Source organism: Squalius cephalus (assembly GCF_949319135.1).
Source record: "Squalius cephalus genome assembly, chromosome: 10".
Classification (NCBI taxonomy): Eukaryota; Metazoa; Chordata; class Actinopteri; order Cypriniformes; family Leuciscidae; genus Squalius; species Squalius cephalus.
The window spans coordinates 16,626,413-16,652,924 of NC_137131.1; the positions used below are offsets into that span (position 1 = coordinate 16,626,413).

The 26,512-nt window shown below is 38.7% G+C and overlaps 1 protein-coding gene across 3 annotated transcripts in view; it reads left to right on the forward strand.

The window, feature by feature from the left end:
* Positions 1-11,620: 11,620 nt before the first annotated feature.
* Positions 11,621-26,512, forward strand: part of tmem131 (transmembrane protein 131) — a 36,109-nt gene continuing 21,217 nt past the window's right edge. For 2 of the 3 annotated variants that reach the window (XM_079883741.1, XM_079883742.1), the window contains exons 1-5: positions 11,621-11,809; positions 18,546-18,607; positions 21,005-21,045; positions 23,372-23,440; positions 24,641-24,761. In XM_079883741.1, the coding sequence (XP_079739867.1) occupies positions 11,689-11,809; positions 18,546-18,607; positions 21,005-21,045; positions 23,372-23,440; positions 24,641-24,761 (414 nt within the window). In that variant the 5' untranslated portion in view covers positions 11,621-11,688. Of the gene's footprint in view, positions 11,810-18,545; positions 18,608-21,004; positions 21,046-23,369; positions 23,441-24,640; positions 24,762-26,512 lie in introns of those variants that run through there. The other variant, XM_079883743.1, reaches the window with a different exon arrangement.

Sequence of the window (26,512 nt, forward strand, 5' to 3'; positions counted from 1 at the left end):
CACCTTTTAGATTTCACTTCCAAAATATGAATTCTGTTTAAAAATACAACCTATAATATTCGGCAATATTTGGTCCATTTTATTTCGCTTTACAAATTCGCTTCCACAAATTCAAAGTTCAACATTTGACATCCGGGAACGGGATGTCAGTAGATCCCCGATTGATAATCTCCATAGCGACCTCACCTTTATAGAAGAAAACTATAGAGCAATGGGTGAGAGAGTCATTCATTCATAAAAATGGATACAGAAATGGTAAGTATTTGTGATGATTATAAGGTTCCATGGATGTTAAAGGTTCACTGATGGAACTATTCAAGGAACTATTGATGCCAATAAAGATGCTATTTTTAAGAGTGTATGTAATAAAGTCCCCCTGTAGTCAATATCCCTTAAAACTCATCATTGATCACGAAAATGACCAAAAAAATCCTTGAAAAAAGTTCTAAATGCCTTAAAATAGCTTGAATGTAACTCCACACCCTTGCCTCATTTAGTACAAGGATCTATGAATATGCAATTCAGCCCAGACAAAAAGTTGCAAAACGTTGTTTAAACGGAAATGGTGGTGCATTGAACATCCTGTTCTGATGACCCAAGAGTTGCAACTATGTGGCAGCTGAGAAGGCCGTTCTTTGTGTTCTTTTTAAAGAATTTTCAGAGCCTGATGAAATCGGTATAGCCTACTGCAAAATACGCTCAATGTTACAGTCACTGCCCTTGCCGTCCAGAATAAAAGAGAACATCCCAATCGAGTGAAGAGATTTGTGGAAACTCTGGTTTTTGTGATCCAACATTTGCCTCGCAGACAGAAAACACATTTATTTAGCCTCACATAGCCTACTGACTACCCCCCAGTTCTTACTTTTTTAACCCTCTATTGCATGAAATATTACTTAGACATGGTAAAAAATGTTTTGCATGTTTTTATTACTTAAAATGAGCTAAATAACAAACAAAAAATTAAAAAAAAGTTTAAAGGGGGGTCGTTGGTAAATTGTTGCCATATGGCAACAATATGCAATCGTGGAAAGTACCATAAAATAAAATAAAATGTCAAAAAACTCATTTTATTTAAAACAAGACTCAACAAATCCATCTCATACTTAGTGAAATGTTTAAACAAACATTTTTACAGTAAAAACATTATATAATTTCAACAGTTATCTGAAATGTCTGGTAATAATAACCAGGAACCTGGAACCTGTCTCACTGAAATACACTATTCATTCGTTTCATTTCATTCAGTCATTTTTTTGCTGTTTCATTTCATTTAATTCTCTTTATGCCTTGTGAAAGTCAGTGAAGCAGAGGAAAACTAAACACTTGGAGCACTTGCTTCTCACAATGCCCTTGCATCCTGGCATTTTGCATCTGCCTTTCTCAGATGCATGCAAGGGCCAGTGGTCTGAGCGGTCTCTGCGGACAGGATCTGGCGGGACAAAGCTTTAGGGCCCTCTTTTATTTTTCCCCACCACAACAGCTTGTGAAGGTCTAATGTTTTTACCTTTAAAATATAAGAAAAAGTTGTAAACATAGTCTCAGAGTAGTTTCATGCTATGTAAGTCAATGGGACTCCATTAGGTTAAATGCACCAGGACGTTTCCATATTTGCATATAGTTGCCATATGGCAACAAATGTATTTTAGCATATTACAAAAAACTTATAAAATCAAAACTGAATTTAATGTTAAAAAATGAAAGTTTACTTACCCCAGATAGTGATTTAAATTTTTTATTTGATGAAAATTTTCCAAAATTCTTAATAAAAGGCTATCTTCGGGAGCCCCAGACAGTGATGTTTGCATGTCAATGTCCATGAGCAAAAAGGACTGGCAAACAGGATATCCTGGTCATGTGACCTCATAAATTGTATTTTCTTAAAAGTTAAAGCCCCCTTTTCACAACTAACTGTAAAAGCATAGATTTTATATCACAGCTTTTTAGAAAATTAAGATAAAGTAATTGTTGCCATATGGCAACGCTATGCAATAGAGGGTTAAGTCTTTCTCATTTTTATGTAAAGCACTTAATTACCATTCTGTATGAAATTTGTTAAATAAACTTGCCTTGCAATGAAACTAAAAATATGCTTTTACTATAAAACTATCTACAATTGTTGCGTAGCCTATATCGAGCTGCAGCGGACTTTGTAAACGACTACTTGGACATTGTGCGAGCATATTGCTGCTGATTGGGCTGACATTTTTGACACACCCACCAAACAAGAGAAAACGTATCTCAAACCCTGTTGCACACCGTTTCCAGGAAACGCTAGTTACGTATGTAACTGTGGTTCTGTGAATTCCGGATGACCGCCAGAGGCAGTGCAAAGCACTAGTGGATAATCGCTGCGCCAGCTAGATAGATCGAGAAGAATATAACAACAAAGTCACGTCATGACGCAGACCGAGACGCGAGGATATAACCCACAGCGACTCGGTGCCCAGCCTCAGAATGCTTTCTCGCGCATTCCGAGTGACGAGGGACTCTGGCGGTCATCCGGAATTCACAGAACCACAGTTACATACGTAACTAGCGTTCTGTTTCATTCCTACTGACCGCCAGAGGCAGTGCAAAGCACTAGTGGATGACGCATATCAACACAGTCATGAGGAATGCCACCCACCTGCCAATATCAGGATTGCTCCAGAAGGACTGCAGAGCTCACATCATGGGAAGCAGCCACGTTAACCTTGTAGAACCGCGCAAAGGTACATGGAGAAGACCAGGTAGCAGCTTCGCAGACATCCGCCAAGGAAACTCCCCGTAAAGTGGCCCAAGACGAAGACACGGCCCTAGTGGAGTGACAAGTAACACCCACTGGTAAGGGTTGATGAGATCTATTATACGCCAACTTTATCGTCTCGACAATCCAGCGTGATAGTCTCTGTTTGGACAAAGATGCACCCTTGCGTACCTCACCATAACAAACAAATAACTGATCTGTCTGTCTGAAAGAAGCGGTAGACTTAACATAGCACTTTAAAGCTCGTACAGGACACAGAAGATGAGACCTCCCCCCATCTGTATCTGAGTGATTGAAAGGCGGCTGAAAAGCAGCCAGATGAATAGACTGATTCACAAATTGTGGTAACAAAACCTTAGGGAGAAAGGCTGGATTAGGCCGAAGAATGACCCCAGAATCCTCTGGTAACCAGCGTAAACACAACTCACTCACTGACAAGGCATGAAGTTCACCAACACGTCTAGTGGAAGCAACGGCCAACAAAAAAGACACTTTTAAGGACAACCACTTAATATCTGCAACATCTAATGGCTCAAATGGTGGTGTACAAAGGGACTCTAGAACAAGCGGTAAGTCCCACACAGGAAAAGGAGTAGAACGAACGGGCTTTAAACGCCTCGCTCCCTTCAGAAAACTACAAACAAGGTTATGAGACCCAAGGGAAGCACCAGCAACCGGGTCATGATAAGCAGATATGGCAGCAACATAAACTTTTAAAGTGGAGGCCGCCCTGTTGTCATCAAATAGATGCTGCAAGAAACTCAAAACTGTCGGCACAGTACAGTGAACTGGGTCAATTCCTTGATCTCCGCACCAAGAAGAAAATATCCTCCAACGAGCAGCATAAAGCTGTCGTGTCGAAGGAGCCCTAGCGTTGCCGATAGTGTTCACTACTGCCGGTTCACAATCCATTAACTGTGATCTGGACCCAAGGGCCAAACCCAGAGCTGAAGACGAGTTGGATCTGGGTGCCAAACACGGCCGTGCATCTGAGAAAGAAGGTCCCGTCTGGTGGGAAGCTGCCATGGTTCGCCTTGTAACAGACTCAGAAGGAGAGGAAACCATGGCCTGGATGGCCATCGAGGTGCCACTAAAAGCACCCTGTGCTTGTATAGGAATACACGATGTAATGTTTCCCACAGAAGTGGAAATGGAGGGAACGCATACAACAGGCAACTCGGCCACTCGTGGGCTAATGCATCCTGTCCCAATGGGCTGGACGTTTCGGCTCTCGCGAACCACCAGCGGCAATGAGTGGTCATTTCCGATGCAAACAGGTCGACCTCTGCCTTGCCAAACCGTTGCCAAATCATCTGTACTACATCCGGGTGAAGTCTCCATTCCCCCGGGAGCAGCAGATCCCTGGACAGAGCATCCGCCACTTGATTGTCCAATCCCGGGAGATGAACTGCCCTTATTGAGGCCAGCCGGCCCTGAGACCATGTGAGGATCTTGCGAGTTAGCAGTAAAGATGCAAGAGACCTGGTGCCGCCCTGATGATTCAAATGAAAGACCGTCGACGTGTTGTCGGACCGGACAAGCACATGACGACCCATCAGGTTTGGTAAGAAGTGTTGTAGAGCTAAGTACACTGCCTTCAACTCCAGGACGTTGATGTGTTCTAAGGCCTCCCTGGGTGACCAGTGACCACCAATTCCCCTCTGGTTCCACGTTGCCCCCCATCCTGTTAGTGAAGCATCGGTCGTGATCACTTCCCGACGGGAGGACACCACCCCTAGAGGCACACCGGCTTTCAGAAATGTTACCTTTTTCCAGGGTTTCAATGCACGGACACAGGCAGGCGAAACGACAATCATGCAATGGCGATGTCTCGCTGAATCTAGCCCTAAGCTGTTGCTCCACCTCTGAAGAGGCCTGAGGTGAAGCAAGCCCAAGGGGATCACGGATGTTGCGGCAGCTAACATCCCCATTAGTTGCAGAAGGACCCCATAAGGAAGTTTTGTCCCCTGACCGAAACGAGTCAGTAGCTGACAAATATTGTCTGTTCGTGCGTGAGACAATGTGGCAGACATTGTGATTGAATTGAGTGTTATTCCTATGAAGGTTATGGTCTGTTCTGGGACCAGATGACTCTTTGTGTCGTTTACAGTAAGGCCCAACTTCTGGATATGCTCCAACACAATCCTGGTGTTGTGTAACGCATGTCGTCTTGTTGGGGCACAGAGCAGCCAATCGTCTAAGTAGGGCAGAATCCTCATGCCCTTGGACCAAAGTGGAGTCAGGGCCGCACTCATGCATCTTGTGAAAACACGAGGAGCCAGAGATAGACCGAATGGTAGAACTCTGAACTGATAGGCTTGATTCTGAAAGCTGAATCTTAGAAACTTCCTGTGGTGGGGAGCAACGGGAACATGGAAGTAAGCGTCCTTCAAGTCCACACTCACGAACCAGTCTCCTTTCGTCACAGATCGAAGAACGTCGACTGTGCGTAACATTCGGAAAGGAAGAGACTTTAAGAACACGTTTAGACGCCTCAGGTCCAGAACTGGACGAAAACTGCCATCTTTCTTTGGAACAAGGAAGTACGTGGAGTAAAACCCGTCCCTCTGATTGATGGGAAGAACTTTTTCTATGGCTCTTTTCAGTAACAGTGAATGAATTTCTAAGGAAAGGGCCATTGAACTGGTTACGTCTTTGACAACTGTCGGAAAGATTCCTGAAAACTTGGGAGGCCGGCGTCGGAATTGCAGAGTGTATCCCCTGCTCAAAGTCGCCAGAACCCAGGGGTCGGACACTGAATTTTCCCAGTAATGTAGATGCTGCACAGTGAAACGACCGACCGCCGGCCCCATAACTTCAGGGTTTTTGGCCTCTGCCTTTAGGACCTGTGGGGGGGCGCTGACGTGGTCTCCCCTGCTGGTGACGGTAAAAAGGGCGGCGTCCCTGGGCCTCCTCAGCCCCTCTCTGCCGCTGTGGAGCCTGAAGCTGAGAAACGTTCTGCTGTCGCACTCGATGCTCCGAGCTCGGATAGCGTGGGTGAGCCGGAGTCAGAGGCATTCTAAAAGGTGGTGTTCGTGGAACCTGAGTCAGTTGTCGTGTGGCTTCTGACAACTTCATTCTCTTTTCCAATACCTCAGAAACATTGGGGCCAAAAAGATGTCCTGGTACAATTGGCAGTTCTCTCAGTGTCTTCTTACAATCTTCAGGTAACCTTGCCTGAGCAAGCCATACCTGACGCCGAGCTGTTAGAAGGGTCGCTGAAAGTGTCCCAAGTTCCCGAGTCACATGACCCATAGTCAACAGAGCAGTCTGTAAGAACTGAGATGCAGAAGCGTCAACGCTCGCTGACTCTAATGTGTTATTGCAGGCAAGAAGCAGCTGGCAGATAGTATTCTCAGCTCGAGTTATATAGGCTACCGACTCATATGCTTTCTTCAAGAAAGTGTCAGTACGTCCACATTGCGCACTCGGGCAGCGTACATTGCCTCTTAGAGCCTCATCTGGTGATACCACCAAAGCTGCAACCGGCTGTTCAATTTCAGGCGCCCGTCCTACCCCAATGGAGTCAGCCTCAGCCATTGCTGCAAGAGTGCGGGCTGTCTTTGACCTCCTCCTAGGCACATTGGGACTGGTAAGTGCACTGGAGAATTCTGTCACAAAATCCTTACACGGTGGCATTGCGAACACATTACTATCAGCAGCTTGTCTGAAGAACACATTGGTTTGAATGGGTTGGACAGGTGATTTGTCAAGACCCAAACGAGCCACCGCCATCTGCAGAACCGATAACACATCGTCTGGAGCAGATGGGCCTGCACCTGATGAATGTACAGACCCACCGCTTGAACCACCTGTAGCATATAGGTTAGAAAAAACATCGTTTGGGAGGGTGGGTTGTATGGCAGGTTCCACCGATTCTTCATCGAGAAAATGAGAATTAGACGCGCTCATGGAGAGAGCGTCAAAATCTATATCATGTGGGGGTTGGAAATCACTCTCATCCACTGGTGTGTTTTCAGTATGTGGGGCCGACACTGGGGGTTGTAGAGACTGAAGAAGACGTTTCATCTCAATCATTTCTGAAGAGAGAGAAGCTACAGTCTTCGATAACAAGTGTTCTGAACTGTCTTTGTGTGGTACAGATTTCTTCTTGCTAGGCGGAGCGCCAGCAGCTGCTGATGCGCGACGCTTTTGAGCGCGTCGCGGCTGTTGTGCGAGGGTAACAGGCGAGTTAATGTCTAACTCAGCAAGGCGAAGCTGTCTCTCTGACATCGGTAGCATACTACAATGCAAACACGGATCAGTCAGGGCCTCCTTCAGATGTTGAGCGCCTAAACATGATGGGCATCGATCGTGTCCGTCGTCGGGAAGAAGCGTATTCGGACACAATTTGCAACTTGAAACGGAGATGAGAGAGCTATGATCCATGACTCCGTCAATAACACGTCCTCGGTTAGCACCGTAGGCACTTAAAACTGTAATAGCACCCACTGAGCAGTTCGAAAAAATCTTCGGATAGAACCGAAAATTCTATAACATGAAACGCTCTCACAAGAAACGTAAAAGTCAAATCTGCCTTCGGATAGAACCGCGAGGCATTCAATGACTAGCACTACGGCGAGTAATTTATGCGATGATAATATAAATATATATTTATATCAAACACATATAATGTTAGGTTTGCGGTGAACGCAACCTAAGCGCGGTCGAAACCAGCCACCGGATAGTACCGTGAAGCACAGAGTTTCGCCGACGCAACCACAAATAATCGTATGCACTCACCTAATTAAGAAAAATAATCCAAGATATCCGTCCTGATGATAGTGTAGAACGCGCTGTCACAGCTTGGGAGGGCGAATCCTCGCAACTCAGGTAAGCTGCACGGGACAGCGTGAAAACAAACGACCTATCAAAAGCGAGAAAGCGAAAGAGGCTGGGCACCGAGTCGCTGTGGGTTATATCCTCGCGTCTCGGTCTGCGTCATGACGTGACTTTGTTGTTATATTCTTCTCGATCTATCTAGCTGGCGCAGCGATTATCCACTAGTGCTTTGCACTGCCTCTGGCGGTCAGTAGGAATGAAACAGAACATCAGAGAATGTCTAATAGGAAACATGTCGTTCAACCCGTAAACCGTAGCAAAACGTTGCGCACCGGTTTGAGTTTGAACGTGGCCAAGTCAGCATTGGGAAGAGAGGAGGCTGATATAGAAATTCCATTAAGTACTAATTATTAAAACAGTATTTAGAATTATGTGGCAAGAAGAATGGATAAAGAGTCAAAAGGAAGACACCTATTCAGCATCAACCTTAAGTGGGGATTGAAAGGGCATGGAAACAGAACAGAAGATAACCTTCATTATTCACCGCATAGCCTATTATAGGAAAGTGTGAGACAGACTGCTGCATTTACTGTGTAAAATAAGAAACAGTTGAACATGTTATTTTACACTGTGAGGCATATGCAATATTAAGAAGTCAGCTTGTTTAAAAATTAAGAGATTTGGAAATCACATGTAGCCTAATTACAGTTAAGAATATATTTCAGAATGCACAGAAACAGTTATGGGTGTACGATATTCTTCTAAAATATTTAAGAGATACAGATTTGATTAGAAGGATATCGTTTTTTTTCTTCTTCTCTAATTTAATTGTTCCTTTCGTTCATCGAGGCTTCACACTGCATCCTAGTAGGTGGCGGAAATGCACCTCAAGCTGGTTTTGCATGCAACCGCCGAAACACACAAAGACGAAGCAGAAACAAGCGATATCACATGTATGCTAGCATATGTGTTCAACAACATTAAACAGCATTTAAATGTTGCAAAATGCACAAAATTGCCTAATGTTACCGAATGAAATTTCGATCCAGGACGAGCCACAAGACTGCAAGCTTTGGGGGTGTTGATGGAGTTGATTTACTCCATCTGTGTTTTGATTATCGTTCTGAATCCCATCCCGGATGTAGTCTTTGACAAAAACGCTATTTTCTCAGCTTTTTGCTAAAAATTTGTGCTTTTTAAAAAAAATTATACTTACCCACATTCAAGTTTTGATAAAAAAAGGAATTCATGAAGCTAGAATATTTTTTTTTGTTGTTGTTGTTGTTTAGAAGCAGAGGGTCTGATAATATATTGCATATTCCGATATTCATACAACAAAACATACTGGGGGCCATGAACATTTTGTGAAATATATATATATTTATTATTATTATTATTATTTTTACCTTGAATCAGAGTACAATTATTCAGTTTCATGTAATCATGTAAAGTTCTAAACGTGTGCTCTTCCTCATAAATACAACCCTGTTCCAGTTAATGGATTCATTTTTACTTATTTGTTTGTTTGCTTGTTCATTTATTGCTGTAATATTTGTAATTTTTATTCTATTCATCCTCTTGCATTTAGTAATTTGTATCAGTCTTGCTCATTGGAATCCTGGATGCTGCAGTTCAAAACAAATCGAAATCAAAAAATCACCCATACTTTCATTTACTATTCATATAGTTCATATACTTTTTATAAGTATTTCTACTAAATATTAGGCATAGCATATGTTTTTAACCAATATACCTTCCATTTCATTTATATCAACAGTTAAGATAAACTCAACACATGTACGCCTATTCAAAATGTAATGCTTTGCTAACAATTTTATTTTTCTTTTGAAATGCTATTAACTAATCATTAAGCATCATAAATAGATAAAATAAGACCATATGAACAAATGGGAAAAAAAACCTTACTGTTCTTAACTTACTTTTCTTGGAAAAACCTTACATTACTCCACTGTTGAAATTCTTAGTAACACTCCCATTCAACATGTCATTATTGTTTTTTTACATATTTCTGTACAAAAATGTAGACATTTATGTTGACTGACTGGTATATCTAGAATCCTCATGGCTGAAGTATAATGAATAAATAATAAGCTTCTCTCAACCTTCATCCTGTTGTTCTATTGTGCCATCTAATAACAATCCACCCGGTTATGTTATTTTGTGTATTTGTACAGTGATTCACTGTGGAAAAACTAACACAAAGTTACTAATTTCCACATTTTGAAAGGAAAGGTTCCTTCTGAAATTTCAAATGGATTTTTAGAACAGCCATTTTTGTTAGGATTAGTCAAAGAGACTTTCATGTTTTCCAAGCCGCCTTTGTCTCTAGATTCAGACTCTCATATTTGGTTTGGAGTTCTCAGCTGTATAAAACTCACCTTTTTTTCTTCATTCCTGCTTTTGAGGAGCTTTACTTTACAGTTAAATTATTTGTTCATTATTCAGTCTTTATTCAAACAAACATCAAACAACCAAACAGCTAAAAAAAAAAAAATTCTATTAATCATTTCTATTACTTGCATGAGCTAAAAGGAATTCTTCTTGTTTGCCAAGTCGTTTTGTTTTTCCTTGTAATGGATTAAATGGAGAGATAACACCATGGAAAGCTCTACATGTTGAAGAACTACATTCAGCAATCATATTTCTCATTTGCACAAACACTCATAGAATTAGGCTTCATTGTATCACGTGATCTTTCACGGTCCCACATATGACAACATTAAACATCTTATATGACTCTAAAGGCTAAATTCCTTAAACAGTATTTGGATAAGTTGATAATAGAGTAAACAAATAGGTAGTTGCAGTTTTTTGAGTGATGTCTCTAAAGAGATATGCTACATCTTTTCTTTTTTACAGTCCTATAGGCCCATAAAGAACTGAGACGCCGTGTCCACAATCACAGACTGCTATCAGTCTGTCTATGGAGTAAACGACTCAAGCCAACAATAATATTTAAACAGGAAATATATAGTGCACGGCTCACATAGTTCTGTTTTCATAGATAATGCAAACACACTGGCTACTTGAAATCTTTATCACATGTACGCAAAAAGAAAGTGTTTTGGACGTAGTGGTTAACAAGGATAAAAACATTTGAATGCATCAGTTTCAGATTACAGACAGGAAACAGACAATATATTTAATATATAATGAAATGTGGAATGTGTCCGAATCTCTGTAGTTTTTCAAATGCCACACACAAGCAAACTTGCAGTCTTCTGTCCTTACATTCAGCTGCAATTATTTTATTTTGATATGTAAATGCAATTTATCACAATACAAATACATGGATGCATTGACATTTATGAAAAGAAGGTGCATAAGCTCACCTGGTTTGTGTAAGCTCGTTTGCATGTGTTATGCTTTCACTGTACATGGGGACTGATTTGCATGAAGATCTGGAAGGCTGTGTGTAGTCATACAAAAGATAAAAGACTCATGACTGTGATCACTTCAGATCTATTGGTGTACTAAAGTCCAGTTAAGGACTCAAAAAAAAAGATTTTCAAAAAGTGAAATATTACCTAAATGGAAGGTGCTGAACGAATGCTGATATTTACTTATCAATCTTTATGCATGTCATTAAATATTTTAGTAAGAATCATATAGGCATACCATTACATGCTGTTGACTCAGACTCAGTTGTTACGTTTATGTTGTTTTTGTTCTTTCATGTTTATTCTTTGTTTGCCTGAAAACTATGAACATAATATTGTTGGTAACATGCAGTTTTTATGGGAGTATAATAATAATATAATTTGCATTATTTAAATTAAATTATTGGTCTTGGTAGTCCATCGATGTCGATGATGACGATACTTTCTTAACTGTCAAATGCATGACAGCTGGTCATGTGATGTCAACATGCCTGCGCCCATAGAGATTACTCGTTACATGTAGAAAAATATAGCTAGAAATCTTTATTTTATGTGAGTGTACATCTTTTTAATCTTTCTTCTCAAAAGTCATCCTCATTTTAATTAGAAAAAATACATTTCACGTAGTGCACCAGTGAATGTGGTGTAGCTCACCTCATATCCGCTGGGTGTCTGTCTCGAGTGAACTCGTGAGCGCTGTTTATATGAGCGTGCACACGACGCGAGCGAGCACGGCTAGAGAGAAACAGCAGCAGGATGGCGAGCAAGGACACAACACAGAGTTCCCCACATCCAACACGAACAAAATCATCATGTGTTGGACTTCTACGACTTTTATTTATTGCATTTATTCACGTGGCACAGGCGAACAAACAAGGTAACCTCCTGAAACGCGCCGTGTGTTTTTCAGCTGTTTTTCGCCAGTGTTTATGGGTTGTATGTATACCGCGGCTTCACTGCAAGCTAATGACTGTTAGCTTCGAGCCTTAGCGCGTCAGAGAACAAAATAAAGTATGTAGTCATGTCTTATCCACAATATTGAATTCGCAGTTCTGGGTTAGATGACATGCGACTGCTCTGACTGTTTTTATTTTCTTTACGCAAAGCTGCCGGATAATAGTGTTCAGAGACATTAGTTTAGCTTAAGTATTAAAGCTAACGGGCTTAGTCATATTACATTAGCTATCACACTAAACATGTCTGAAGTTACTCTCACTCTCTAAACGAAACAAAACAATGTGTTACAGAACTCAAGCCTGTCCAGGATAGGTTTTATCCTTTATAATAACACGTTTAATGAATCTGTAGCCTACATTGGTGACTACTTCATGGCCGTTTTAGCTAATGAATGCGGGTTTGGTACTAAACGGCTAAGTTTTACCCTGTAAACAACGTTCATGATGTGTCATACCTTAAAAGATCTTTTAGCAGCTTTATGCGGGTGAATTAGCGGAAGGTCGCAAATAAAGTGTTAATGTGAGAGTTTCGTTTCTGAGGCCCAGTCTGTCAGTGACATGTCAACTAACTCAGAGAGAGAGAGAGAGAGAGAGAGAGAGGGAGGAGTTGACTGCATACTGCAAGTTCATGCAAGTTTTTAGGATATATCTTCTTGTTGCATCAAGCAAAGTTAAATGCAGCAGTATTGCATGTTACTGGTTGTGTGCAGTAATTTGTTGTTAAGCGCTTTGCCATATAGAAATTGAGTTGTCTGATTGCGTTTTGTGGTTGGAGCTTACTGAATTAAATGAGAGGTTCTCAGAAATTGCACTGTAAAAATTCTTATCGTAGTGCAGAACACTTGCTGTGGTTGCACATGAAATAGTGAGCAGTGCACTCAGATCATCAAACCTTTAGATGGGGCAGATGACTCAGTAAATACCAGAGCTGCAACCTGCTTATTTATTTTTTGGATTTTTTCTTAGTTTTTTTGTGTGCCTGTATTGAAAGGACTCTGAATGTCAATAGACAATTTAAGAGATAGTTACCAAAAAATGAAAATTCTGTAATTGTTTACTCGTCCTATTGTCGTGAGGAAACCACAAAATAAATATTTTGAAGGATGTTGGTAACCAAATAGTTTTGGCGACCATTGACTTCCATTGTATAGACAAAAAAAAAAAAAAAAAATTCAAGTCATACAGGGATGAGAATGGATAATGGACAGAATTTTCATTTTTGTGTGAACAACTCGACTTGTCAGTGGTCGACCATTGTGGGCTTTTCATTGTCCAACATCAATGTCTATAGACTAGAATATTTTGACTTGTGCACAGTATGTGATAATTACTTATTTTACACAATACTCACGCAATTTGACTGCAAACTCAAACCGCTGTTACACATTTTGTTGAAATGAAGTTATGACTGAAATCGGTCTCTTGGTCTGTGATTTGTTCTTTGATACAGGTTTGGCTCTGCTATGCACAGTGGGAAACTTTATATCAAATCAGTTCGATCAAAAAAACATTTAAGCCATTTTCCTTTATTCTAGTGTTGTCATAGGTGCTGCTTTTTCGGAGTAGGATCATCCATTGTCAAGATTGTCTGTGGATTTTGTGACAGACACTGGGAGTAAACACAGGGAGGCAAAATTATTGACCGATTAATTGCCCTGGCCGATTGATCACTCTATAACTACTACTAGTTAGGGATAGCAAAAACACATCATGCTCCGACTCATGCTTTAGCCCAGTAGATCAGTGAAGGGCATGATCTTTGCCTTTCAGAGACGACATGTCTCTCTTCTCCATAAGCCCTGGATTACTCTGCTTCTTTTGCCTGGGCACTGGGGCAATCCAAATGCCATTCTATGGCTTTAATGTGCATTTGCTCTTTGGTGATTATAGTTTATTTTGTTGGTTTTGTCTGTGGTGGTTGTCAGAAATGTTGTGTGTTTTTACATATTGTGAGCATGTATGCTGTAGTATATATTGTAATTTTTACATATTGTGAGCAAAGAGACTAAATAATCTAGAGCTTTCAGGTTGAATTAGATATCCAATTCTTAAGATATCCAATTCTTAAGAAGTCCTTGCGATTGTAAGTACAGTGTTTTGTTGTAGACGTGAAACACTTATGGTCTAAGCCAATTGACAGAATAATAAACCTACTCACTACTTAGTTCTTTCTTTTTGAAATTTTCTAAATGGACCTAATAGCTACAAAGAGGCCAGTCAGGCCACACAGAGGCTTGAGCAGATGGGTTAGAGCTCTTTGGGAAGCACGTGTGAGTTAAGTGTTCTCACTCTTCCCTGGAAATGAATGCACCACTATTTCATTTACTGTGTCAACCCAGTTATTGACTGAAGGGACTCGCTGAGCACATGGAGTGTTTTTTTCCTCCTTTTAATTCAAGGAGGAATGTGTTTAACCCTTTGGCTTATCTTCACAATGAGACAAGAATCCAGTTGTCAATGACATCACACTAGGCATGTGTCAGTAAAGCACTGACTGTAAATCTTTGTAATGACAATCGTGTGTGTGTTTGTTTAGTAGGGGTGTAACAGTTCAAATTCCTCATGGTTCGATTTTTTTTAATCATGGTTTTAGGGTCACGGTTTTGGTACGGTTTGGTATGTGCTATGTTCAAGGGGGAAAAGGACTACTGTCAAATAAAAAACAAAGAAAATAAGAAGAAATAATCAAACTACAAGGAATATCACAAATAAATACAATAGAGCAAAGATACAAGTAAAATAAACGGTGCCTTTCAGGTTTTTCAGGAAAGTCAAACCGTAGTTTTCAGGTGCAGAAATTGAATAAAGTAGTTACATGTAAAATAACTGCATCTTCACTGTGTAAATTAAATGAAGATTAATCTAGGGCCCCTGTATAAAGATTTGTTTAGTCAACCACAGTAGTCGTTCATTTAAGCCATTATTTGACCAATCGCATGTTCATATTAATTTAATTACCTAAATATATACTGGGGGGGAGGGGGTATTTTCTTTTTTTTAAAGAAAATACTTTATTTGAAAATTTTCGTACTGACATGCATGCCTGCATATTCTTCTAAGCTGCCGCTTTTACCGCAATAAGCTTTTCTGTTACTGTTAGCATTTTTAAGACGGTCTTTTTGGGCTCGCCATCTTCTAACATTACACTCTGACACACATTATTTCTTGGCTGCTTAATGAGAGTTGTTTGACTCCGCTGTGTTTATCAGTCCTGGGCGGAACACTCGTTTTACTCACATTTGGCGCTCCCTATTAGTTGCGGGTGTATTAGACATGTTAAAGTTTAGACCCCGAATATAAGACGACCCCATTTTTTCAGATGAATTTCCAAGAAAAAAAACATTTTCTTATATTTGCAACAATACGGTATATATATATTTATTTAAAGCTCAATTTTCAACGTTCAGTACTTTAGTATCTGGTTTATCTTGACATGATGGTTTATATCTTGACCTTTTATCTTCTTGTGACATGTGGGTTCTGCAGTTATAGCCGTTAAAGTAGCAGAATGTGTGTCCCGATGTCAGCACGTGAAAATTGTGGAAAATCTAAATGTGCAAAATAAAACATCTTTCTTTCAAGGTCTTGGCTTATCTGCTCAACAGATGCCTGAGAGAAGGGAAATGGTTGATGCTCTATCTAGAGATGCTCAATTGCTGTTGCATAATTCTGTTCATGTGTGCAAAAGCACATAGTGTTCTAACTTTTCAAGGCCTATGATCTCACACAGTGTTAGGGTCTCGTTGAGCATGAAATATTTAAATGTTCTGTCATTGATTCGATCGCTTCTGTTTCTTTCCTGCACTGATTGAGTAAAATAGCAGTCAGTGTCTTATACAATGGCCTGAACTACAGTTGTCCATAGGTTTGTCTGTGTTTGGCTAAAAGGAATCCATCAAAGGTGTGTGTACATGAGCAAGAATTAGCTTCCAGAGTAGCATGTTGTTTTTGCTCGTTCAGCAGCAGCTTGCTCCCTTCCACTGTCTCTCTACAAAGCCAATAGTGAAGGGTCTGACACACATTCCTCACAATACAACATCCATGATTGTCTTCTGGCATTTAAAATGAATGTGTAGAAGCCACCTTTGTTGAAAATGAACACAAGCCATAGCTACATTTGTTTGGCATCCCTTTGAATGGTTTGGTATTGTTAGCATGTTTGACCAAGCATCAGATTAAGAACTGAGATTTCCATGGACTTCCACTACAAGCTCTATGTATACTATAGCAGGACTCAACAGTGGTTCAAATTTTTACTTGCCCTGCCAAAATTTTCACTGGCCCCACCCAGGGCTTGACGTTAAGGTATACAAAGAGACATTTACAAGTAAAATTATATATATTTTACATGTCACTAATTGCTGAAGCTTTTATCACAGTATATGGAATTATCACGGTAATGAATTAAGTTACAAAAATGGTTGTATAACTTTTTCTTATAACAAAAAAAAAACTCAAATACAATTTAAATACAATAAAACAATACACAAAAATATATAAAGAAAGAATCAGAACATTTTCAGTCAATATCTAGGCCATGTTTTAGTCTAGATTTAAAATGTAAAAGTGTTTAAGTTTGAAAATAAGTAAGGGATAATCCACAGACAGCTGTTTTAAAATGGCCAAACTATTTTAATGCACAACGTGGAGGCAAAGCGGCGCAATATTTTACCGGAAATTTAAAACTGGCGGTTATTTTCGTCAGTTACCGCTGGTTAGATCTAGCATTCTGCTCGCTTTGAATCAGACACATGAGATAAAGTAGTTTGAATGAATGAATTATAGCATTTATTTGAATTAATTATTGAGAGAGTGAATGCATACCTGCGTCTGTTCAGCGCCTCTCTCTCCATTAACAACAAAGATGTTTTGTGAATGTTTTTTCTTTTCTTTGTCCTTTGTTGTTTAATTAACATTAAAAATAAAGACAGCAGGAGATTTATTAGGCTACTGTCACTTTAAGAGCTGCACCCCTGGATCCAATTACACATGCATTTTATTTCTCAACTGTTTACGTTCACTTCAGACATAACAGACTATGTTTTTAGGAGGATACTCGCCAATACGGCATTTTGACATAATTCTGTGTGAAAATATTGGTTCAAGCACAAGAAGATGTAAAAGTCAGAGAACTCAATTCAGCATTCGTGCACTTTCTAAGAGCCCTGCCAAATAATACTTGAATTTAGTTCTCTTTTGCGTTTTGTTGTGCTTGAATATTTAAATTGACAAGGCTTAAAAACACATGCAATTGATAAACTTTTGTGACGATGGACAGTTCCTTTAACTGTCCCGAGCTTCATTCATGCTGGCCCAGGGCCGTCGGGCAGTCCTTATTGTCGAGCCCTGGGAGTTGTAATATACATACTATGGAATCTTGTTGTGATCTATTTAAATCTATTTAAAATCCCCTTGACATCACAGTATTTTGGCAGAAATTGTAACAACCACATCACTAAATGCAGCAATACAAAGTCAATATTGAAGTATTCATATAGTAGCCTAAACAAGTTTTATTGAAGACCTAAGGCAAATTTTAAGCTTAGTTAAGAAGAAGCTTTTAAGATGTTTTATGAAAAAAAACAAACATCTTTTTGCAGTAGGGCTGTCACATTATCAGATTTTTGCATGCTTGTTGATGGTACATTGCGACATTCCTATTTTTGTATGTATTAAATGATGCAGCCCACGGTTATCGGTTTTTGATTTTGTTCTTGCCCAAATCTAAAAGGATGGGAATTGGTCCATTTGACACTCGACTCAAGATTAAATTAATGTTTGTAGATGAAATGGACACCACAACATGATGTGGTGTGGAAAGTGATGCATGTTTTGTGTACCCCTGAAAGTGTATGCAAGGGATGTTTTGAGCTTCATGAGCGTGAGCAGCTTCTATCACTATAGACTTCACTAGAGTTACAAAACTGCAGACTAATAATAGCACTGCAAGTACACTGACATGAAGCTGAATATGAGATCTTGGCAGCTCTGGGAGGACTTTACTTTTACCATCTGTTAATCTGTAAAAAAAAATATTCTCCTGCTCTAAGAACTTTAATGTCATGTTTTAGTGTAAGGACAAGAATAATTTCATTAGCTATTAGCTAACAGTATTCACTCACAATTTTATGTTTGGGTAAACTTTATTCTGTGTCCAATTTTGTGCATTTACTGTCATCAGTGGTTTTCTTGATGATATAATGATGATATAACTTGATGATATAATGATGAAGTGATCAAGATACGCATTTCAAACATCTGAAAGCAGACTTAGGTAAACTTCATGTTGACCACAAGCATTTCTGACATTTCCATTTCTTTTTTGCTTGCTTTTTTGATGTTTCCTGGCCTCAAAACCTGTTTCCAGGAAGCTGTGGCAACTATAGCTTCTTTTACAAAGTAGCGCATGAGACAGTGAAACTATATGGTTCTCCACACTCCTTAATCAAGAGCTCACTTGGGACATATCCAGACAGCGAATGATCGCAAAATGACTGTAATGATTCTCTGTCTCTTCAGTCCTTTGTGTTGCCTGATGGGTAATTGTGTCCAAATCTGATACACCCCTAGAGAGCCACTTGCACACACTGCATCAACATGCATGGCATTGTTTGCTGATATTCAAACCTCATGGGAATTTGCTCTGTCTGTCTACAGCTTTCATACAGTCAGACAACATCCTGGAGGTACTACACTTTGGGGAAGGAGGCCTCTTGCAGGTACGTTTCTGTGACTGCGATAGCTGATAACATGAAGCTTGCATTGCAGTTTAAAGGCCATAGGAAAATCGGGTTGAACTGTGAATACATTAAATACTACAAATACTACAAACCCTGATAAATGACAAACAAATTTGATCATGATTAGTGGATGAGACTGTAAAGGTAGTGAGACAATCAACAGAACTATTTGATTAAAAAAAAAAAAAAAAAGGAAAGTGCTAGTCACTTAAATGCGAGTCTTTGTTCACAGAGCAACAACTGTGAAAAAAAACTTACACTGTGTTTGTCAGCTGTGAAGTTTTTTAAAGCTTTTGCAAACAGAGTTGCATGAATAGTTCATCCAAAAATGAAAATCATCCCATAAATTTACTCACCCTCAGGCCATCCTAGGTATATATGACTTTCTTCTTTCACTTGAACACAATTGGAGTTATATTCATTAATATCCTGGCTTTTCCCAGCTTTGCAATGGCATTGAATATTGCCCCAGGTTTGAAGCTCCAAAAAGCGCATCCATCCATCATAAATGTAATCCATATGACTCCAGTGGGCTTATAAATACCTTCTGAAGCGATGGAGTTTTTATAAGAAAAATATCCATATTAAAATATATTTTAACTTTATGAACTATAATCAATGGCTTTCGCCAACGGCCGTACGTAAAAAAAAAACAGACTTCTGTAAGAAAGACTGACACATCCACATAAAATAATTACCAGAATTGAATGAATATTGTGAAATACCACTTTTTGTGATACTCCAGTTTTCCATAATTTAGTTTTTACTCAATGTTGATGAGAGCTTAGCAACAGCTTAAAAGCTTCATCTAATTTTATATCTGATTAAGGGTGTGTTTTGCATTTGGCATGTTTGGTTTGATTAAAACAAACCCTAGTGCGATTGCTCTGTTAGTGTGGTTCATTTAAATAAGTGTGAACGCTGCCATCTGAACCCTGGTGCACACCAAACAAGAGGGACGAGACCGCTGAAAAGATGAGTCTCGGTCCACTTCCAAACGAACTCTGGTGCGGTTCGAATTAAATATGAATGCAACACCGACCAAATACATGTAAACAAACCAAAAACGGAACGTGATGTCTCAAGATGCAACCCTAAAAAGGACAGAATGCTCAAGCGCACCAGTTTTTTTCTCGTCATAGTCGCAATGTTGCCCATCACAGTTTGGTACAGGCATCAGAACCGCGTCTCCATGCAGCAGATCTTCGTTTGTGTGTGTGACAGAGGGATTCCTGTTGCTGTTTTCACTACTTACTCATTTTATCAAAATGATACCGTCATATGCAGGCTACGCATATAAAACGGGCACATTTAGCCCAGCACACAGCATTGTTTTGGATGTTCGGTAAGTTCCGTCTTGAAATATACGTCATAATAGCCAACCAATCAGGTTGTGAATGTTTCCCTATCCCTCTAGGTTCGGTGTTAAAAGTTCAATGTAAACACCAAGTGGACCAGGACTAAATGGGTTTTTTTATTTTGGTCCAAACCAAGCGAACCGAACACACCTACAAGTGTGAACACACCCTGAGTCTTTTAAGTCTTCTGTTTTATCCTTTTCTACTACTGTATGTTTGATACTTTGCAGTACTAGTTATGGTTTATTAGCCTTTTAAGAGATAGGTCACCCAAAAATTAAAGTTTAGTCATTCTGTCTTCTGTTGAACACAAAAGACATTTTGAAGAATGTTGGTAATCAAACAGTTGACTGTAGCCATTGACTTCCATAGTAGGAAAAAAGAAAATACTATGGAAGTCAGTGACTACTGTCAACTGTCTGGTTGCCAACATTCTTCAAAATATCTTCTTTTGTGTTAAACAGAAGAAAGAAACTCATACAGGGTTTGAACAACATGAGGGTGAGTAATTGATGACAGAATTTTCGTTCCCTTAATAAACAATTTTGTCAGATGGATTTCATTGCCCAATAAAGTTCTCCCTAATAAAATAAAATATCTGAGCGGTTTTGAAATGATAGCTGTAATAGTCTCTTGAATGGGACTATGAACTCTATAATCTTAGTGGTTTTGTGTACATGTGAGTTTGGACTTTAGTGGAAATGTTAAGGTTTATAAATAGACCAAACCATACTCCCCATCCTGCTGTTTCCATTTTATTTTAGCCCTACAGGAGTGGACCTCAGTGAGAACATCACCACGAGCGTCTTTTGAGAGTCTAACACACAACTCAGTGTACACAAACAGTAGCCCATACATATAGCAAGCTCCTTGTCCAACAGTTAGACTTTAACACTTTGGTGGGACATGTTTGACCTAGACCTTCTGTCTTTATAACCTGCTCTGTCTCTGCTTTAGTTGTCCTGCATATTGGTACTATTACTTTTAGAGGCTAATTTTGTTTATTTTCTTCCTACAGACAGAGTCTGATATTGATCTTAGCTCATATCGTCAAAAAAGGTAAGGTTATACTTTCATACACCCAGAGATTCTCTTCATGCTTTGCTTTGTACGTGCTTGGCCATAGCCCGCATGTGGTTTATATTAGACTTTCCAAGAAACATTTGTTTGTTTCTTAACGAGACATGTGAACTGAACATTCCCACTAAACTATGAGACATTCCTGTGCTCGAGGAAAAAACTAATGAACAAAAAATGCAAACGTCACCAGCTGTCATTTCATCAGACTTCTTTCGCATTTCAAATGATTTAATCAGATTCAGATACTCTCTTGGCGGTCATTGGCATTCAGTAAATTCACACAGCTGAGCGAAGGGAATGAATGAATAAATGGATGACTGAATGGTGTGGCTTTGCTGTGGCATTTTAAGTACTTCAGTGATTTTACTCTGTAGATCAGAGTTCAGGTAATTATAAGGTAATTCCATCCCTCTTAAATTGAGTTTATGAAGAGTTACACAGCACTGTCTTTTAAGTTTGTAGGCAGAGGAACTGGTGTTAAAGAGCAGTGAGTCAAAGATGGAAAAGCTATTGTTCTCTTAAATGCCAGAAGAATTTTGATGTTCACCTTCCCCCTTGAATGTTTTTATTTCAGGTGTGTTTTGATCTAATTCCAGTAGATCAACTTTTTGTGTACTAGGTAGCCTATTCATTTCTCAACCAATCAAGGCTTTCCAGCTCGAGGGCTTGGCCAACCTACTCGGCTGTATGCTAGCGGTGGCTGGTTTTCATTGGCTGATTGTCTGTGTTATGACTCGTCATCTCAGCTGCAAGAGGACACACCCTCAGTCGACACCATCAGCTTGGCGTGAACAGTTTAGCATGCATGTCAAGTGTAGTGCAAGCAAGAAAAAGAGGAAGCAAGCAAACACTGGTGTTTTTTTGTGTTTTTTTTTTTACAAAAATGTGTAGCTTTGTGGCCTAGTGCTTAATAGAGACTGTGTTTTTCTCTTATGCTTATGGATGGCCAGTTTTTCTGTTGTGTTATCAGATCTATTATTGAACTTTGTCTACTTTAGTGGTGTTTTTATTGCAGCTCCTCAGGTGTTTTTTGTTTTTTTAAGCACAACAACACACGCATACTGCAGTTGGGAAGTGGTTGTCACTACTGTGTTAGGGACAGCTATTTTTCATTCTGTGGTTTGTGCTGCCAGACATGTCAGCCTAGTTAATGCCTTTTGAGACTTTATACTTGAAGGTTATCTCTGATCTCATCCAACAGAAACATTGCATGACACATTGCATCTTTAAAGTGGCAAATTAATCTGCTGGTGGTGTAGTTATTTCACCCTTTAGCTCTTTTCTAGCTCATTTTGGCTAAACTGTGTATCCACAGGTCATGATGATTGTTTATTTGAGTCAAGCTTTAGAATCATCTACATATAGTTCACATAAGTGTTTGTTGTTATCCCTGCGCAAATTATCCCTGCAGTTGAGAGATTACAAGATACAGGCTGTATTTCACTCAAACACATTGGTGTGCAACTTGACGTGTCACATTCTGTTAATCCACAAATATGCTGCTAGTCTTGCCCCAGAGAGACAATGTCCTTAGTCAAATGGAATGAGTGTCTGTCACTCTTAACACGTTCATGGTTTGAGAGCCGTTATAAGTTTTTTTTTAATTAATTTATTTATTTTTTGTAGGTTTACATAAGATTTGCCTTACGTTACCCCCTTGTTATGTTAGTAACTTGTAAATGTAATAAATAGTTCTAGTAGAATTTGTTTGACATCCTGTTAAGATAAGGGTTTACTTCAGTCTTTTATCTAGAGATAAAAAATACTATTACTATATTTTTTTCAATTACCTATTGGTATTATTATTTATGATTGACAATGATAATAATTAATTAAATAAGTCATCTTCAAATAAGTAAATAATAAAAATAATAAAAAATAATCATACAATAAATATTATTATTATTATTATTATTATTATTATTATTATTATTATACTCCCATAAAAACAGCAAAGACTTAATTTCAAAACATTTTTTTCTTAGTTACTAAGTAAATCACTTCAGCTTCCCTTTGTCATTTCTTTCCCATGATCTTTGAAACATCCTTCACCTTAGTGGGTTTCTGAACTTTAATGTTTGGTGTAAACCTGATGCTTCCATGCCAGACAAAGACTATTTGTTACTGTGTAGGTATAAGTGTGGGTGTATCTTTCTCTTTGCCTAAAGGGAAATAGAGAGGCGTCATTTGATCCTCAACAGGCCATGTTGTGGTGTGACAAAAAAAAAAAGCACATTGGATTACAAAAAACGGTGTCTCTCACTGTGTCCCCCCTCATTTACAGTGTATCTCCTTTCTCTTGCAGTGCATCCTCTCAGCGGGGGAACAGCAGACCCATACGCTTTGAGCCTCCAATGCTGGACTTTCATGAACAGTAAGACAACACTAACTGGATGGTTGACATGACATTTACAGCTGTGACAACATTGTCCCACAGAATCATGTGATATTGAAACATCAAAAACACAATTTTTGTATTTATTTTGTTATGATGCATGAATATTAATGACAAGCCACTATTTATATTAACTGTGATTCTATATGGAAAAAAAATGAAATGGTGAAAAACATATTTATTATTTCCTGCAGGCTTAGTGTCACTTTTCTAGCTTAAAAAAGAATGGCCAATTAAGTTCCTGAATAGCTTGCTTTTGTAGATATATTATAACAAGCTATATATAACTATACACTGATTACAACATTTCCAATCTAATCTAAGTAATGATGGGTGGTTTTCCACAGAAGTTAGTCATTATTCAGTGGAATATTTTAAAGTATCTTGTGTGCTCTTGAATGTAGTTGTATTATTAGTCTTGTATTCACTTTAGTATGTGTCATTTAAAGAAGCCAACACCCATCCCTGCCTAATTAGATGCATTAGTTTAATAAGCTCCCTCCCCAGCTGGTCAGGTGATACCAACAGAATGACACCATAAAAAATTATGAACCTGCTGTGAAATGTTTGTTTTAAAGGGCATTTTTGAGTGCTTTGTTTTCCCATTTATATGCCCTACATGGTTATCATTTATGCAGTTTGGAATGAGTTGTGAAACAAGCTTTCCTATATTATCCTTAAAAATATGGGTGAATGAGATTTTCTGCTGGTGTTACTATTCTACCAGATAACCCTTACTTCACCCCCCCTTGTTTGCATTATTTCATGCTAAGTTCAAAGTCTCTTTACTTTCCTATGGAGTCATTGTACAGCATTAATCAGGCCAGTCCCTCTTTTGCCAGCAGCAAGCAATAGAACCTTTGATAAATTCATAGCTCACCCTGTATCTTGTGCTTTAATCTCATACTGATAGCATGTGTGGAAAAACTGTTTATTTATCTGTTATTCATTTTTTAACATTTAACAACAATAATTTTTCTTATGATTCTATCAAAACACATTTTTTAACACATTGATTTTGTTCATATGTACTTGTGCATAAGCTGATAAATAGAAATGAGCCACCTCAGATGCTGAATACATAAATGTTTTTTAAATTTACCTGCAAAGTCGTCAGTATGTACCATACTCTTCTGTCCTTTTCCTGGTTGCTAAATGTTCTTTTGCCTTTATCCATAGGCCAGTTGGAATGCCAAAAATGGAAAAAGTTTACTTACACAATCCAAGTTCAGAAGAAATAAGTTTAATATCAATATCAGCAACAACATCACATTTTCATGCATCCTTTTTTCAGAATAGGGTAAGTATGATTTTTTTATATATAAATATATATATATATATATCATGTTTAAATCATTGACAGTTATTTCATACACTACTGTTCAAAAGTTTGGGGTCAGAATTTTTTTTTTTTTTTTTAAAGCAATTTAATACCTTTAGTTAGCAAAGATGCATTAAATTAACCAAGTTGACAATTCATTGATATCAGTTAAATAAATTCTGTTCTTTTGAACTATCTTTTCATCTAAGAATCTTGAAAAAAATGTATAATGGTTTTCACAAACATATTAAGCAAGTTTTCAACATTGATAATAAGAAATGTTTCTTGAGCACCATTTTTTGCGCTTGTATGAGGTGGTTTTTCAGTCAATTCAAAAAAGGAATATTTCGCAAAACTGCAAAGGAAACAGTTTTTACACATTTACAGGTCACCTGGTGTACATAAAAGTCGATCATTCTTTAAAGATGGCGCGGTATGTTTGGACAGAAGATGAGACGGTTCTTTATTAAACTCATAAAAGAATTCGAGGAATACTGGATTCTGAACAACAAAGAAATGCCACAATTTATCAAGACCTCAGAGCAGATAGGAGGGAGTAACACTCAGAAACACCTCATACGAAGCCACTCCAAAGTATAAGGGACTTTCCTTGCCATTAATGCTTGAATAACACGCCTACATCTCCTTCAATTTAAAAATAATGGCTAGTGGTGGCTGCGCTATACATAAACCTACCAACATCCGTTGGCATGATTTTTGGAATGACTTATCACGAGAGAAAAAAAAAAAAGTATTCGCACAACATCGTTTAATGGAAATGCCGTCGTTTCGAAATAGTTTTTTTTTAATCGACATTTAGAAAATATCGCAAAAGTTTTGTGCAAATCTGTAATGGAAACCTGGCTTCTGAAGTCTGCTGTAATGGCTGATTATTTATTTCAGCATTTATTTTATTTCACGATATTGCTTTTTTTATTAATGTATTATTGGTCAAATAGATGCAGCCTAAGATGCTTCTTTCTTAAACATCAGAAATCTTACTGACCAGAAACTTTTGACCAATAGTGTGTTGTATTATGTATCACAGAGAAACCCTAGGTGTGATCTACAAAGTATTGTGACAGTTATGACTTCCTGTTTAAACCTAGCAAAAAAAGAACTGAAGAAATGTTCTTTTAGCTTGTGTTCCAGTTTCTGCATCTGTGTGGTAAATGCCTCATCTTATTGTGTGGCACAAGACATGACATAAATAAACATCTGAGCTCACACCAAAGCTCATCTGTCGAAGACCTCAGTGGAGACACCACCTTCCCTTTGTATAGTTTTGATGTGTGAAGGGAGTCATTGAATGTCACCCATACACACATTCACGTCAGTGAAACAGCAGGACACTGACCTCACTGAAGCTTCTATTTAAAGCTTTTAGTGTGTGTGTGCTCACACTCCAGGCGGTTATAAATTAAACACATCCCACCTGTTCCTGATGCCTGCATAAATCAGCTACACTCTGCCCTGGCTAATGACTTGTGGCCGACCAGCTGCCGTAAACTCAGTGTACTCTTGGGTACCAAAGGTTACACTTGGTGTTACCATCCATTTCAGGTAAAACATTTGAAATTGGGAGATGCTAAATTCAAGTGTAAACTGGGTCAGAAATGTTTTCAGAATCATCCACTTCAGCCAGTTCAGAGATGGTTGAAAAAGCATGTGACCACATCATGTTTGCATCCAAAAATAATAATAACCTAAAATTAATGTCCCTGTTATTT